This window comes from Siphateles boraxobius, unplaced genomic scaffold (genome assembly GCF_051911475.1).
Source record: "Siphateles boraxobius isolate OS27281-9 unplaced genomic scaffold, OSU_SipBor_1 274, whole genome shotgun sequence".
Lineage (NCBI taxonomy): Eukaryota > Metazoa > Chordata > Actinopteri > Cypriniformes > Leuciscidae > Siphateles > Siphateles boraxobius.
The window spans coordinates 162,023-180,000 of NW_027508892.1; the positions used below are offsets into that span (position 1 = coordinate 162,023).

Below are 17,978 nucleotides of genomic sequence, written 5' to 3' on the forward strand. Positions count from 1 at the left end.
GCTTGACTTACGGAGTGCGTACAATCTAATCCGTATCAAAGGAGGAGATGAGTGGAAGACTGCTTTCATAACCCCTGCTGGCCAATACGAATATCTTGTCATGCCATATGGTTTGGTCAACGCTCCTTCCGTTTTCCAAAGTTTCATGGATGAGATCCTCAGAGACTTTCTAGGGAAGTTTGTTCTGGTCTATATCGATGACATCTTGATCTATTCCAAGAATCCAATCGAACACCAGAGACATGTGTCTCTAGTCCTACAACGTCTCAGAGAATTCGCTCTGTTCCTGAAAGCTGAGAAGTGTACCTTTCATCAAAGCACCATCGACTTCCTGGGATACATACTCAGCGATCGAGGAGTGGAGATGGACCAACAAAAGACCGAGACCGTCCTGTCCTGGCCAACTCCCAAGTCCGTGAAGGAGCTTCAGAGATTTCTCGGGTTCACCAACTTCTATAGGAGATTTATCAACCAGTACAGTCTTCTCACTTCTCCATTGACCTCCTTGCTAAAAGGAAAACCTAAGATCCTGCAGTGGAACTCCGAGGCTGAGAAAGCTTTTCATGCTCTGAAATCTGCCTTCACCAGTGCCCCTTTGCTTCACCATCCAGACCCTGAAAAACCATTCATGGTGGAAGTCGATGCCTCCACCACCGGGGTTGGAGGAATCCTGTCCCAATGTTCCGAGTTCTCCTCAAAGCCACTCCCTTGTGCATTCTTCTCCAAAAAGTTTTCTCCAGCAGAGGCAAACTACGATATTGGAAATCGAGAACTTCTCGCAGTAAAACTTGCCTTGGAAGAATGGCGACATTGGCTAGAGGGAGCCAAACACCCATTTCTAGTCCTAACCGATCATAAGAATCTCCAATACCTGAGAGATGCCAAGCGGTTAAATCCACGTCAGGCCAGATGGGCATTATTCTTTACACGCTTTCATTTCAAGATTGCCTATCTTCCAGGATCCAAGAATACCCGTGCAGACGCTCTTTCCCGTATCCATGCCCCTGAGAGCCCTGTTGATCAACCTGAGACCATTCTACCCGAGAGGTTATTCGTAAATCCTATCCAGTGGGAAATAAACGAACAGCTTCAAGAATTGGCTCATCAGCACATCCGACAAGCTGTGAATAGACAACAGCAGTTCGCTGACACCCGCCGAAGATCCACGCCAGAATACCAACCTGAGCAACTAGTCTGGCTTTCCACTCGAGATATCAAACTGCGCCAGTCATGTAAGAAATTAAATCCCAAGTACATCGGACCCTTTCCAATTGTCAAGCAAGTCAACCCAGTCACTTACCAGCTCCGGTTGCCCCCAGAATACCGTATCCATCCCACGTTTCACGTCTCACTTCTGAAACCCCATCATCCACAGACTCCCCAGTCAGTCAACGAGGTCGAACCCGAAGAAAACCCCCCGATACCACCCGTTGAACCCGAGCCCATCTACCTCATCAAGGAGATCTTGGACTCTCGACGTCGGGGAGGTCAGTTAGAATACCTCATTGATTGGGAGGGATATGGGCCAGAAGAGAGAAGTTGGGTACCTCGTAATGATGTTCTTGATCCCAGTCTGCTCCTAGAATTCCATGCTCAGCATCCCGAGAAACCTGCACCACGACCCAGAGGCAGACCCCCACGACGTCGAGGTCCAAGGTCCGCTTGGGCGGACTCTGGAGGGGGGGGGTACTGTCAGGAGCCAATAAGATCCCTCACATGTCACCACGCAAAGATCACTGTCCCCAGATTACTGATCACTTGCACCTGTTTCCACTCAGCACTCACTTCCCAGCCAGCACAAAAGCACCCGATTCACTCCCAGTCATTGTCAAGCCTCCAACAGGAACGACCCTTACCAGTCACCACTTGTCTCACTCTGAGCCATCCTTCAGCAACGGACGTAAAGTATACTTACCTGAAAGAAACTAACCTTGTTGTCCTTGTTCTGATGTTCCCAGGATCCGCTCCATGACTCATGTTCTCCGTTTCCTGGAATCCGCCACGAGTCCCGTTTCCCACTGGATGAGCTGCAAGAGAAAGGGAAAGTATCACTGAACTGGTGAGCTCATTGTCACGTGCACTTCAAAGGATCTACTCACCTGGAATCCTTCCTGAATCACGCCTATCCACGAACGATCTGAAAAGAGAGAAAAACTCAAGTTATTGATCTGTGTTACCCGCCACGTTATTCCTTAAGAAGAGGATTCACTCACCTGGATGCATTCCTGCCACATATATCCTCTTCGAGATCACCGTGGAACTCCCGAAACCCTGCATACTTACCTTTGAGTTAAATAAAGATACATTTATGTTTATCACTTACCTCTGTCTCCGAGCCTGAATCCTGACAACATAAAACTAATATCTAGCACACACACACACACACACACACACACACACATACACACACACATTCATACGAGTTGCAGAAAGAAGGAGAGTGAGGAAGAATGAGTGTAACAATGTTCAGGGAAGAAGGAGGCGGGAACTGGAGAACATTTAACAAACTTTATTTAAAATAAAATAAACAAACTAAAATACCGCCAGCAGCCCCTCGCGGACGACTGCTGGCTTACTCAAAATAAACATAACGGCCAGCAGCCCCTCGCGGACGACTGCTGGCTAAAATAAAACACAAATACAAAAACCAGAACAACTAAAATCAGGCCTGTTCCTCTCTCGATCATTAATGTCGTCGCTCCCCCTTTATGCTTCCGCTCCTCCGTGAGAGATGCGAGACCGGTGTGCTATGCAGGTGTTGCTCATTAGCAATCGCACCACCGGCCTCGCGCCGTCCTCTCACGTCCCTCGGCCGTCCCTCGCCACAATGAGATAAAGGGTCATTTGTCTCTATGCGTCTACATGGTTACTATAACCCTCGTCTGCTCCACCCGACTTGTTCTGCCTTGACTTTTTCCGAGAGAGAGCACGAGAGAAGAGAGCAGAGCAGCCTGAGAAGATAGCGCTTCTGTGTTCTAAGCGGTCTAAGATTTTAAACTGAAAGGTTGTCCAACCTCCCGGATGACTTCTGGCCAATTAGACACTGGCTTAATTTAGCAGGTGGCTCTATTTTCTTTTTATCGTAAATCATGCGTTATCTGTGATCTTGCTTTCCAGCACTAGCAGAGAGAACAAGAGGCCAAAGTTTAGCCATTATTACTATTATAAGAATACAAAACATTTTACCCAGATTTCAATCAAGCCAAGAAGAACATACGATCCTGCCGACAGGAAGCACGACACACTTTCATTCACACACCTAATATTTATAACAATTATGAATTGTATGCCATCTAAGCATATTAGACAAACACATATATTGTAGAAACAACATAGAATTATGTAGTTCCATTATGTTTGATTAAAAGTCCATCGAGAATTGTTCTGGGATGAGTTTTATGGATTTTGATATGTAAAGTGTGTTAGTGTGTAAAGTTTATGGGGTTTAAGCCATTCCAGTCTGGGGTCAGGGATAGTTCCTGCTGAAGTCTGTTTTTTGTTCATCACTCATGGGACCTTGGTCCTTAAGAAAGACGTAGTCTGTTAGTCGCAGGGGTCAGGTGACCTCTTGTTAGGGCCTCTTGTTTCACCATTTCTGAACAGATCTGTCTTGGCAAATTATAAAACTTTGACAACGTTCTTCCTTTAACTAAACAATAAAAAGTATTTTTGGTTACAGACTCTCTGGAGCCTAGGGGTGATTTATGGCTCTGGGTTTGGTGATTTGAATCTGGAATGTGAAGCCTCTTTTGTGTGATTATGTATGAACAATCACCTAAAAGCTTCAATTGTGTTTGGTTCATTCTCGTAGTCGCTACACAGCTATGCATTCCGTTAATTTTGTGGATTGGTAAGTTTCGTCAGGAAGTGATTTTAAGTAGACGCGTTGTATTTTAAGTAGACGCGTTGCTACTTTTTATAAGAGCCGCGTCTGGATATTATTGCAGTTTAAATTGCATAGCACTTAAGTGAGTCACTGGTTCATTCTCGTAGTCGTTACATATCCCCCCTTCGTTCGATGATGGGTTGAGAAGAAGACATCAGTGAACGCTGGAGAAACGGGTAGAGGAAGCAAACACACACAGCAAACAACAGGACAACACCTCCATGACTGGTCACTTTACTGGTGCAGAGCATTAGATTATCTAGGCCTAAACAGGTTCACTCTCACAATATAGTCAATCACGTTGAATAAAGTTTAGTTCAATTTTAGGACCGTTATTCTAGTTTGTTCTGGTACGGTGATTAATCAACTTTGTGACTAAATTTGATTTGTTTGTTTTATTCTCTTCTAAATTGTTTTAGGTTTAGACCAATTTACCTTTCAATTTGTGATACGAATGATGCAGGGAGTTCTCTGGCTCACATTCATTTTAAGGTGACTTACAAATATTAGGCGTGGTGTGTCAATCCTATTATTGTGACCTTGACCCTTATGGGTGGACAGGCATTTTACCTAATAAAAGAAGGAAAGGAATGAAGAAGTAAAACAAAACAAAGCAGTTGAGTGTTCCTGACATGACTTATAACTACGGTTGCGCAGCTAAGTTCTAAGTTCTTTGTTCTAAGTTCTAAGTCCTCAGTTGTACCCACGCTCACGCACATCATAAACACCTCTCTTCACACTGGTACTTTTCCCACAGCTTTTAAGCAGGCTCGAGTTACCCCACTGCTTAAGAAACCCAATCTAAATCCAACACATCTAACAAGTTACAGACCGGTATCTCTTCTTCCATTTGTCGCGAAAACACTTGAACGAGTTGTTTTCAACCAGATCTCCTCCTTTCTTACACAGAACAACCTCTTGGACAACAATCAGTCTGGTTTCAAGAGCGGACACTCAACTGAGACTGCCCTGCTCTCAGTAATTGAAGCTCTGAGACTGGCAAGAGCAGTTTCCAAATCCTCAGTCCTCATCCTGCTGGATCTGTCTACTGCTTTTGACACAGTTAACCACCAGATCCTCCTGTCAATCCTAAAGATGAAGGGCATCTCGGGAACTGCACTCCAATGGTTCGAGTCTTACTTCTCAGGTAGGTCCTTTAGGGTGTCGTGAAGAGGTGTGGCATCTAAGACCCAACATCTAGCTACTGGGGTGCCTCAGGGCTCAGTGCTTGGACCACTCCTCTTCTCCATCTACATGACCTCACTAGGATCTGTGATTCAGAAACATGGCTTTTCCTATCATTGCTACGCTGATGACACACAACTCTACCTCTCATTCCAGCCTGACGATCCGACGGTAGCTGCTCGTATCTCAGCCTGCCTAACAGACATTTCTGGCTGGATGAAGGACCACCACCTTCAACTAAACCTTGCGAAGACAGAGCTACTTGTGGTCCCGGCCAACCCAACACTTCATCACAACTTCTCCATTCAGCTAGGCTCGTCATCCATAACTCCATCAAGGTCAGCTAGGAACCTTGGGTTTGTAATTGATGATCAGTTGAAATTCACAGACCACATTGCTAGAACTGCCGGGTCCTGCAGATTTGCCTTTCACAACATTAGGAGGATCAGACCCTTCCTTACAGAGCATGCTACACAACTCCTTGTCCAAGCAGATGTTTTATCCAGACTGGACTATTGTAATGCTCTCCTGGCTGGTCTTCCAGCTTGCTCTGTCAAACCTCTACAATTGATCCAGAATGCTTCAGCCAGAGTAGTCTTTAATCAGAATCAGAATCAGAATCAGAAAGAGCTTTATTGCCAAGTGTGCTTGCACACACAAGGAATTTGTTTTGGTACTGAGGCTTCCAGTGGACTATACAAATACAAATACAACATGAAACATGAAACATAATACTACAAATTATAAGAATAAAAAAAAATAAAAATATAAATATAAATATATGAGAATAAAACTATCACAGTTTGGTTTAGTCAGAATAGACATTTTCAGATTTACAGATTATGAACCTATTTACAGTGTTTTGAATATTATAAATAAATAAATCTACATATAAGTATCACCTGAGTTGTAGGATATTGCACTAAACAGTGGGAGTATTGCACTTACAGGCATATGCCTTGGGAGGAGTGTTAACTGTTCAGGAGGGAAATGGCCTGTGGGAAGAAACTGTTCCTGTGCCGAGATGTTCTTGTGGCCAGTGATCTGAGTCTCCGTCTTGACGGTAACAGTTCAAACAGGTGGTGTCCAGGGTGAGTGGAGTCTGTGATGATTTTACCTGCTCTCTTCCTCACTCTGGAAGAGTACAGGTCCTGGAGGTTTGGCAGGGGGGCACCAATGATCCTCTCCGCAGTCCGGACTGTCCGTTGTAGTCTCCTGATGTCTGATTTGGTAGCTGAACCAAACCAGACAGTGATGGAAGCGCACAAGACAGACTCAATGACGGCTGAGTAGAACTGAATCAGCAGATCCTGTGGCAGGTTGAACTTCCTCAGCTGGAGAAGGAAGTACAGTCTCTGCTGGGCCTTTTTCACAGTGGAGTCAATGTGATTGTCCCACTTCAGGTCCTGAGAGATGATAGTGCCCAGGAACCTGAATGACTCCACTGCTTCCACAGTGCTGTTCATGATGGTGAGTGGGGGGAGTGCTGGGCTGTTCCTCCTGAAGTCCACGATCATCTCCACTGTTTTGAGCGTGTTCAGCTCAAGGTTGTTATAACTGCACCAGGCAGCCAGCTGTTCAACCTCCAGTCTGTAAGCAGACTCGTCACCGTTTTGGATGAGACCGATGACAGTGGTGTAGTCGGCAAATTTCAGGAGATTGACAGTGGGGTCTTTAGAAGTGCAGTCATTAGTGTACAGGGAGAAGAGCAGTGGGGAGAGAACGCACCCTTGGGGGGCTCCGGTGCTGATTGTGAGTGTCTTGGATGTGTGTTTCCCCAGTCTCACTCGCTGCTGCCGGTCCGTCAGGAAGCTGGTGATCCACTGACAGATCGAGGATGGTATGGAGAGCTGGGTCAGTTTGGCTGTGAGAAGACCAGGCATGATGGTATTGAAGGCCGAACTGAAGTCCACAAAGAGGATCCTTGCATAAGTCCCTGGTCTGTCGAGATGTTGCAGGATATAATGCAGTCCCATGTTGACTGCATCATCCACAGACCTATTTGCTCTGTAAGCAAACTGAAAGGGATCCAGCAAGGGTCCAGTGAGGTCCTTCAGGTGGGCCAGCACCAGTCTTTCAAACGACTTCATGACTACAGACGTGAGAGCGACAGGTCTGTAGTCATTAAGTCCAGTGATTTTGGGGTTTTTGGGGACAGGAATGATAGTGGAGCGTTTGAAGCAGCAGGGAACTTCACACTGCTCCAATGATCTGTTGAAGATCTGCGTGAAGACCGGGGCCAGTTGGTCAGCGCAGGCTTTTAAACAAGCAGATGAGATGCCGTCTGGGCCTGAGGCTTTCCTAGTCTTCTGTTTTTTGAAGACTCGGCTCACGTCCTCCACACAGACCTTAAGCTCAGGTTGGATGGCAGGAGGGGGGAGTGATAATTGGAGTGCAGGAGGTGATGGTGAAAGTGTGAAGTGCAGATCAGACTGGGTGTGTGGTGTTAATGAGGGCTTTTCAAACCGGCAGTAAAATGAATTTAAATCGTCAGCCAGGTGTTGATTGTCCACAGATCGAGGGGATGGTGACTTGTAGTTGATGATGTTCCTCAGGCCATTCCAGACTGATGATGGGTCGTTGGATGAAAACTGGTTTTTCAGTTTATCAGAGTAGTTCCTTTTAGCAACTCTGATCTCCTTTGTCAATCTGTTTCTGGCCTGGTTATACAAGATTTTATCCCCACTTCTGTAAGCATCCTCTTTGGCATGACGAAGGTGTTTGAGTTTCCCAGTAAACCATGGTTTATCATTAGTGAATGATAAGAATGTCCTGGTAGGAATGCATGTATCCTCACAGAAACTTATATATGATGTTACAGTATCTGTGAGCTCATCCAGATCATTGGTTGCAGCTTCAAAAACAGTCCAATCAGTGCAATCAAAGCAGGCCTGTAAATTCTGCTCTGCTTCATTAGTCCATCTTTTTACAGTCCTTATTCCAGGTTTAACTGATTTCAGTTTCTGCCTGTAGGTCGGTATGAGATGAACCAAACAGTGATCAGAGAGCCCCAAAGCTGCCCGTGGGACGGAGTGATACGCATTTCTTATTGTGGTGTAACAGTGGTCCAGTATATTACTGTCTCTGGTGGGACATGTAACGTGCTGTCTGTATTTTGGTAGTTCACGGGAAAGATTTGCTTTGTTAAAATCCCCAAGAATGATTAAAAGAGAGTCTGGGTACCTTTGTTCCGTTTCAGATATTTGTTCAGCCAGCTGTTGTAGCGCCGCGCTCACGCACGCGTCTGGAGGGATGTAAACATTCACGAGAATGAAAGAGGAAAATTCCCGAGGCGAGTAGAAGGGTTTACAGTTTATGAAATGTGCCTCTAAATTAGGAGAGCACATCTTCTTCAGTGTTGTTACATCTGAACACCAACTTTCGTTAATGTAGAAACACAATCCACCACCTCTCGTTTTCCCCGTTAGCTCCGCGATGCGATCCGCTCGGAACAGCTGGAAGCCCGGCAGATGTATTGCGTTGTCCGGTATGGCTTCACTCAGCCAGGTTTCAGTGAAGCACAAAGCAGCAGAGTTTAAAAAATCCTTGTTAGTGTGGGTGAGGAGAAGAAGTTCATCCGTTTTGTTAGGAAGGGATCGGAGATTCGCGAGATGAATACTGGGGAGTGCAGTGCGCAGGCCGCGCTCGCGGAGTTTAACCAGCGCGCCGGCTCGCTTCCCGCGTTTGCGTCTGAACGCGCGTTTGAACAACAACGCTGCACCTCCGACGAGAATGTCCAGCAAAACGTCTGAATAATCAAAAACTGTAGAAAAGGTCTCTGGTGTGTGTTTCCTAATGTCCAGTAGTTCGTCTTTGGTGAAACTGATAGGAAAAGAATGACTAAACGCAGAACAAACGAACAAAAACAACACAATAGCTGGAGAGCTCCACACCGAGGCAGCGGTCCGCGGCGCCATCTTGGATATATAATGAGCCGAAGAGAGCACACGTCACTCCTCTCCTCACAAAATTGCACTGGTTGCCAGTTGCCGCTCGCATTAAATTCAAGGCACTGACGTTTGCCTACAGAACAACCACTGGCACTGCTCCCTCTTACCTAAACTCATTACTTCAGACTTACGTGCCATCCAGAAACTTGCGCTCTGCTAGCGAATGTCGTCTTGTGGTATCATCTCAAAGAGGCACAAAATCTCTTTTTTGGACCTTTACCATGACTGTTCCCTGTTGGTGGAATGATCTGCCTAACTCAACTAGAGCTTCTGAGTCAGTAGCCACTTTCAAGAAACTGCTGAAGACGTATCTTTTTCGGCAGCACTTGATTCAGTAGTACTAACACTTTCTCTTCTCTTCTCTTCTATTCTATTCTATTTTTAAAAAAATGCACTAAAGTTAAACTGAGAGGGGTTATAGCACTTGCGTATTGTTGTCCTACTGTTAGTTTAACTGCTTCTATTGTTCTCATTTGTAAGTCGCTTTGGATAAAAGCGTCTGCTAAATGAATAAATGTAATGTAAATGTAAATGTAAGTTGTCAGGTATCATGATGTAGTGAGAGGTTTTCTCAGGTGTACTTGTTGGTTGGGTAGTTACCATGTTTCCTATGGTTGTGTAGTTAAGTTGTTAAGCTAGTTTCTGAAGTTAGTTTCTACCTGTGGGGGAAAACATATTTGTTGAATGTTTTGCACGGTAGAGGTGGTTAACTTCTGTATGTTAGTGAGTATGTTAGGGGTGTTGTGTAGTGCATGTACACACACACACACACACACACACACACACACTCACACACTCACACACACACACACACACACACACACACACACACACACACACACACACACACACACACACACACACACACACACACACACACACACACACACACACACACACATTCATACGAGTTGCAGAAAGAAGGAGAGTTAGGAAGAATGAGTTTTAGGAGTCAGATGGTGAGATCCCAAGTTTCTATATGCACTTAAAAGACATGACCTGAAAGAACCATCAATCATCGGTTTAACCCTTCTATCGTTTCTTAGGCAGGTTATTAAATTTTATATTAAGCACCAGTTCAGTTAAGAGTCTGAAGGTTACTTGCTTGTCTTCGGTTTGCTTTGGGGATTCCCTTTTCTGGGGAAAGGGGTTTCCCGGGTCCGTTGCTTGGCTGGCGGTCTCCTCGTGGCTGCTAGATCTTGGGCAGCCAATCACGTGGTGTGTTGGCGGATGGATGAAAGTCTTTGAAGTTGGTAGCGCGTTGCAGTCGAAACGTTTAAACGAAACTTTGCAGCAAAACTTAACTTAGAACCGAGACTTTTAACGGAAAAGAAAACAAAGGAAAAATAAAGGAAAGTGAGACGAGTTAGATGGCTTGGATGAAGCTGTTTTAAACCCTGATCTTGATTTGGGTCATTTGTCTCTATGCGTCTACATGGTTACTATAACCCTCGTCTGCTCCACCTGACTTGTTCTGCCTTGACTTTTTCCGAGAGAGAGCACGAGAGAAGAGAGCAGAGCAGCAGGAGAAGAGAGCGCTTCTGTGTTCGGGTCTAAGGTTTTAAACTCAAAGGTTGTCCAACCTCCCGGATGAGTTCTGGCCAATTAGACACTGGCTTAATTTAGCAGGTGGCTCTATTTTCTTCTTATCGTAAATCATGCGTTATCTGTGATCTTGCTCTCCAGCACTAGCAGAGAGAAGAAGAGGCCACAGTTTAGCCATCATTACTATTATAAGAATACAAAACATTTTACCCAGCTTTCAATCAAGCAAAGAAAAACATACGATCCTGCCGACAGGAAGCACGACACACTTTCATTCACACACCTAATATTTATAACAATTATGAATTGTATGGCATCTAAGCATATTAGACAAACACATATATTGTAGAAACAACATAGAATTATGTAGTTACATGATGTTTGATTATAAGTCCATCGAGAATTGTTCTGGGATGAGTTTTATGGATTTTGATATGTAAAGTGTGTTAGTGTGTAAAGTTTATGGGGTTTAAGCCATTCCAGTCTGGGGTCAGGGATAGTTCCTGCTGAAGTCTGTTTTTTGTTCATCTCTCATGGGACCTTGGTCCTTAAGAAAGACGTAGTCTGTTAGTCGCAGGGGTCAGGTGACCTCTTGTTAGGGCCTCTTGTTTCACAATTTCTGAACAGATCTGTCTTGCCAAATTATAAAACGTTGACAACGTTCTTCCTTTAGTTAAACAATAAAAAGTCTTTTTGGTTACAGACTCTCTGGAGCCTAGGGGTGATTTATGGCTCTGGGTTTGGTGATTTGAATCTGGAATGTGAAGCCTCTTTTGTGTGATTATGTATGAACACTCACCCTAAAAGCTTCAATTGTGTTTGGTACATTCTCGTAGTCGCTACACAGCTATGCATTCCGTTAATTTTGTGGATTGGTAAGTTTCGTCAGGAAGTGATTTTAAGTAGACGCGTTGTATTTTAAGTAGACGCGTTGCTACTTTTTATAAGAGCCGCGTCTGGATATTATTGCAGTTTAAATTGCATAGCACTTAAGTGAGTCACTGGCCAACAGCTCGTTTCGATCTCTGACATTTTCGGATTATTCGAGGGTGCTGTGTTAATTGCTGGTCCGAGACAGCCACTGTAAACAGATATAAATTCGTGGAGATTCAGGACAAGGCCAGGACAGCGGTCAAGTCTGTGGAGTCGACAAGAGCGCGCAAGTAGATTTTTTCTTAATATCCAGTTCTCCTGTTGTTTCAGTTTAGTATTTATCTCAAGCTAGGGCTATTTTCGATTCTGTGGTTATTTTAATTTTTTATCTTCTCAAAAATCTGTATTTTAAGTAGACGCGTTGCTACTTTTTATAAGAGCCGCGTCTGGATATTATTGCAGTTTAAATTGCATAGCACTTAAGTGAGTCACTGGCCAACAGCTCGTTTCGATCTCTGACATTTTCGGATTATTCGAGGGTGCTGTGTTAATTGCTGGTCCGAGACAGCCACTGTAAACAGATATAAATTCGTGGAGATTCAGGACAAGGCCAGGACAGCGGTCAAGTCTGTGGAGTCGACAAGAGCGCGCAAGTAGATTTTTTCTTAATATCCAGTTCTCCTGTTGTTTCAGTTTAGTATTTATCTCAAGCTAGGGCTATTTTCGATTCTGTGGTTATTTTAATTTTTTATCTTCTCAAAAATCTGTATTTTAAGTAGACGCGTTGCTACTTTTTATAAGAGCCGCGTCTGGATATTATTGCAGTTTAAATTGCATAGCACTTAAGTGAGTCACTGGCCAACAGCTAGTTTCGATCTCTGACATTTTCGGATTATTCGAGGGTGCTGTGTTAATTGCTGGTCCGAGACAGCCACTGTAAACAGATATAAACTCGTGGAGATTCAGGACAAGGCCAGGACAGCGGTCAAGTCTGTGGAGTCGACAAGAGCGCGCAAGTAGATTTTTTCTTAATATCCAGTTCTCCTGTTGTTTCAGTTTAGTATTTATCTCAAGCTAGGGCTATTTTCGATTCTGTGGTTATTTTAATTTTTTACCTTCTCAAAAATCTGTATTTTAAGTAGACGCGTTGCTACTTTTTATAAGAGCCGCGTCTGGATATTATTGCAGTTCAAATTGCATAGCACTTAAGTGAGTCACTGGCCAACAGCTAGTTTCGATCTCTGACATTTTCGGATTATTTGAGGGTGCTGTGTTAATTGCTGGTCCGAGACAGCTGTCCTCACTCAGTAATTTGAGCGCATTATATCTATGTAGTTTGCGTGCTGTCGCGGAACCGGCAGCGGAAGCGTTTCAGCCTTCTCATGTGAAGACCGACTCGGGTAAAGACCATCGACTCTACCTGTGCGACTCCACCGAGCAACGACACCAGCTAAGCACTTAAGTATCTTCTTCTCCCTTTCCTTAACTACTTGTACTCTATTTCCCTTAATCAACATGTGCTTTCAATACATTCCGGTTGTCTCTCGACAACGCACTCTCATCACGCACAGAAGGCAGCGCAATACTGCTAATCTGCGTCCCGTTCTCTCATCCACACACACACCTCTCTCTCTTTCTATGGGTCTATGGAATTGTCAGTCAGCAGTCAATAAAGCTGACTTCATTCCTGCCTTTGCATCTCTTTCAACTCTTAATATCTTGGGCTTGACTGAGACCTGGATCCGTCCAGAAGACTCAGCAACCCCTGCTGCTCTCTCTAACAACTTCTCTTTCTCCCACACCCCTCGCCAGTCTGGTAGGGGTGGGGGGACTGGTATTCTCATTTCTAACAATTGGAAATACTCAACTCTCTCTTCTCTATGCAATAACAACTCATTTGAATATCATGCTATTACACTTACAACTCCCTTTAAGATCCAGATTGTAGTCATTTATCGCCCCCCAGGTCAACTGGGAAGCTTTGTTGAGGAGCTGGATGTGCTGCTGTCCTCTTTCCCTGAGGACGGCACCCCACTTGTAGTCTTTGGCGATTTCAACATCCATCTAGAGAAGCCGTATGCTACAGATTTCATCTCTCTCCTAGCCTCATTCGATCTCAAACGGCTCATCACCACAGGTACTCACAAGTCAGGCAACCAACTGGACCTGGTCTACACACGCAACTGCATCACTGACAACATTTTGGTGAACCCTCTCCATGTTTCAGATCATTTCCTCATTACTTTCAATCTACAACTCACTATCCTCACTCCACCAACTCCCCTACCAGTTACCTTCAGACGAAACCTGCGCTCACTTTCTCCTTCCCATCTTTCCTCTGCTGTGTCATCTTCTCTTCCCTCACCCTCACAATTCTCATCTCTAGATGTGAATACCGCAACAGATACTTTATGTTCCACTTTAACTTCTTCTTTAGACACTATCTGCCCTCTCTCCTCCAGGCCAGCACGCACTACTCCCTCTAACCCCTGGTTATCTGAGCTTCTTCGTGAACACCGGACTAAACTCAGGGCAATGGAGAGAAAATGGCACAAATCAAAAGATACATCTGACCTGAGTATGTACCAATCTCTGCTCTCTTCCTATTCTGCTGATGTTCACGCCGCAAAATCTTCATATTTCCACAACAAGATCAACACCGCCTCTAACACACGAACACTTTTCAAAACATTCAACTTTCTCCTCTCTCCACCTCCACCACCACCCTCCTCCTCGCTAACTGCTGATGATTTTGCTTACTTCTTCACTAACAAAACAACAACCATTAGCAGTCAGTTCTCTCCTCCACACACACAGGAACCTAGGCCAACCTCTCCCACAGCCAATAACCTTCTCTCCTCCTTCTCTCCACTAACCGAGGAAGAAGTATCTAAACTTCTCCTCTCCAGTCATCCTACCACCTGCCCTCTAGACCCCATCCCCTCACACCTTCTACAAGCCATCTCTCCCACACTTCTACCAGCACTCACACACATCATCAACTCATCCCTCCATACTGGCATTTTTCCTACATCATTTAAGCAGGCTCGGGTAACCCCACTACTTAAAAAACCAACATAAAACACATCACTTCTAGAGAATTACAGACCTGTCTCTCTCCTACCATTCATTGCAAAAACACTTGAACGAGTTGCTTTCAACCAAGTATCATCTTTCCTGTCTCTGAACAACCAGCTGGATGTTAACCAATCTGGCTTCAAGAAAGGGCATTCGACCGAGACCGCATTACTTTCAGTCACAGAAGCCCTGCGGATCGCTAAAGCTGCTTCCAAATCATCAGTTCTCATTCTCCTAGACCTGTCTGCTGCCTTCGACACTGTGAATCATCAGATCATTCTGTCCACCCTCTCATCACTGGGCATCACTGGAACTTCCCTCCACTGGTTTGAGTCCTATCTCACAGGTAGGTCATTCAGGGTCGCATGGAGAGGCGAGATATCCAAAGCACATCGACTGACCACAGGGGTTCCCCAGGGGTCAGTCCTTGGACCCCTCCTCTTCTCCATTTACACCACATCACTGGGACCCATCATACAGGCACATGGTTTCTCTTACCACTGCTATGCTGATGACACCCAGCTCTACCTCTCATTTCAACCAGACGATCCCACAGTAGCTGCACGTATCTCTAGCTGTCTGGCGGACATCTCGGCATGGATGAAGGAACATCACCTGCAGCTCAACCTGGCAAAGACTGAGCTTCTCGTCCTCCCTGCCAATCCGTCTCTACAGCACGACTTCACTATCCAGCTAGACTCCTCCTCAATCACCCCATCAAGGTCAGTCAGAAATCTTGGAGTAATCTTTGATAACCAGCTAACCTTCACAGACCACATTTCAAAGACAGCTCGATCATGCAGGTTTTTAATGCACAACATCAGGAAGATCAGGCCTTTCCTAACTGAGCATGCAACACAACTTCTTGTCCAGGCCCTGGTTATTTCTAGGCTTGATTACTGCAATGCTCTTCTAGCTGGTCTTCCATCATGTGCAACTAAACCCTTACAAATGATCCAGAATGCTGCTGCTCGTCTTGTCTTCAACGAGCCCAAAAGAGCCCACGTCACTCCGCTGTTCATCTCCCTGCATTGGCTACCACTCGCTGCTCGAATCAAGTTCAAGACGCTGACACTTGCTTACAGATTGTACACCGGCTCAGCTCCCTCCTACTTTCACTCGCTCCTACGGGTCTACATCCCTACCAGAAGCCTACGATCGGCCAAGGAGCGACGGCTCGTAGTGCCATCACAGCGAGGCACAAAATCACTGTCCAGAACATTCTCATTCACGGTTCCATGCTGGTGGAATGATCTCCCCACCCTCGTCCGAAATGCAGAATCCCTGACAGCATTCAAAAGACAACTGAAAACTCATCTCTTCCGTGAGCACTTAACATAGGAAAAAAAAAAGAAAAAAAAAAGTTATTTCTTGAAATCTTCGCTTGTCTGGTTTATGCTACTCTGTGCAATGTTTGAACTTGGTATTCTGAGCACTTCTTGCGTTGTTTTTGCCTCTCCATGATGACTCGCTTGGTTTAATCCTCAAATGTAAGTCGCTTTGGATAAAAGCGTCTGCTAAATGACTAAATGTAAATGTAAATGTAAAGTGAAGAAATATAGAGCTGAGTATCATCAGCATAACAGTGAAAACTAACACAACACTGATAACCTGCACAAACTACACAACACGACACTGGTAACCTGTACAACCTACACAACACAACACTGGTAACCTGCACAAACTACACAACACTGGTAACCTGAACAAACTACAAGATCTTTGGCAAAGTGGTAACCCTAGACCAACAAGGGAAAATATTTTCTCACATGAATTCACAATAGACTTTAAAGGGGACATATCCTGAAAATCTGACTTTTCCCTTGTGAAAGTGCTATAATCTGGTCCCCGGTGCTTCTACCAACACAGAAGTTTGGTGAGCCTTTCTCTGCAAACATGTCAAAAAATAAGCCGATCAGATTTCGCTCCCCTTCTGGCCTAGGAAGAGGATCTTATTATAATATTACTGGCCCTTTAGATTCTGGATGAGTGAGATTGGTGTGTTTTGTTATTGCCGGAGTTTCTGAAGCTCGTGTAAAGACTCCGCCCTCTTCTGAATGTGAGCGGAGCTGCAGCTCATTTGCATTTAAAGGGACACACACAAAAACAGCCCATTTTTGCTCACACTCAAAATGGGGCAAATTTGACAAGACATAATAAATGATCTAGTATTTTAAGCTGAAATTTAACAGACACATTCTGGGGACACCAAAGATTTATATTATATCTTGTGAAAAGGGGCATAATATGTCACATTTAAAGAGCCGCTCATGCGAAAAGTAGATAGGACAAAAACAGACAATTGGGCAGAAATACACGATGTCCGTGTCCATGGTAAATAATACAAGTGTGAAATGAACGTTAACATTTCTCCTCTATAACGGTTGTGTGCAATGAGCCCCTTTATGCCCCTCATGTTCCCTTCATAACACCTGTCCTGTGTTAACAGTGCTTGATGATCAGGCTTTACTGAGACGAAGGGACAGGGATCTTCCCGCCAGTGATGAATGTGTGTGCGGTCTGTCCAAGCGCAGGCGCTTGGTGGGATTGATAGTCCTTTAAATCAGCACTTTTCATTTTATTGATTAAGTGTGCAACTGCATATACGGTCTGGTTCAGACGGTCCACATCAAGGGTTTGTGGATTTGCAGTCCAGGGCTGCATTTCCCAAAAGCATCGTAAGCATAAGTAGATCGTAGATCCATTGCCACCAATAGACTCTATACAATCAGCTTTCTCTCGCTGCTTGTGAGAAACAAGTCCAGCTCTGAGAGGAATAAATGTGAGACTGACCCTCATCAAACAGTGTCTGCAGATTCCCTAGGCTAGTCCTTGCAGACGACAGAACCCAAAGCCTGTAACGTACAGTAACAGTGAGATGTGACAGAGTTTATCCCTGGGTTCGTCACAGAAGAAGATCATTGAGATCCACACTGGATCACTGACCGACTGATCCGATCCAGCATTGATCTGACCGGATTTATCATTTAGGACAGTGTTGTGTTGTGCTGTGCTGTGCTGTGCTGTGTTGTGTTGAGTTGTGTTGTGCCGTGTTGAGTTGTGTTGTGCTATGTTGAGTTGTGCTGTGTTGTGCTGTGTTGTGCTGCGCTGTGCTGTGCTGTGTTGTGTTGAGTTGTGTTGTGCCGTGTTGACTTGTGTTGTGCTGTGTTGAGTTGTGTTGTGCTGTGTTGTGCTGTGTTGTGCTGTGCTGTGTTGTGTTGTGTTGTGTTGTGTGTGATGCGTGTCTGTCGTTGCTCAGGAGCCGAAGCTGCGGGAGCTATTGGATGTGGGGACGCTGGAGGGGCGGATGGAGAACCGGACGCTTACGGTGGTCAGCGGTTCTGACATGGTCAATATCTCCTACCACAACTTCGTGGCCTTTCATGAGGAGGTTGCCAAGGTAACCAGGAGACGTGTGTGTGTGATCACAGGCTTCGCTCGTCTCAAAGCATCTCTTCAAA

The 17,978-nt window shown here is 44.9% G+C and overlaps 1 protein-coding gene across 2 annotated transcripts in view; it reads left to right on the forward strand.

Annotated features, from left to right (window-relative positions):
* plcb1l (phospholipase C beta 1-like) overlaps positions 1-17,978 on the forward strand; it is a 233,917-nt gene that overhangs the window by 77,664 nt on the left and 138,275 nt on the right. For both annotated transcript variants that reach the window (XM_077245642.1, XM_077245643.1), the window contains exon 4: positions 17,777-17,917. In XM_077245642.1, the coding sequence (XP_077101757.1) occupies positions 17,777-17,917 (141 nt within the window). The remainder of the gene's footprint in view (positions 1-17,776; positions 17,918-17,978) is intronic.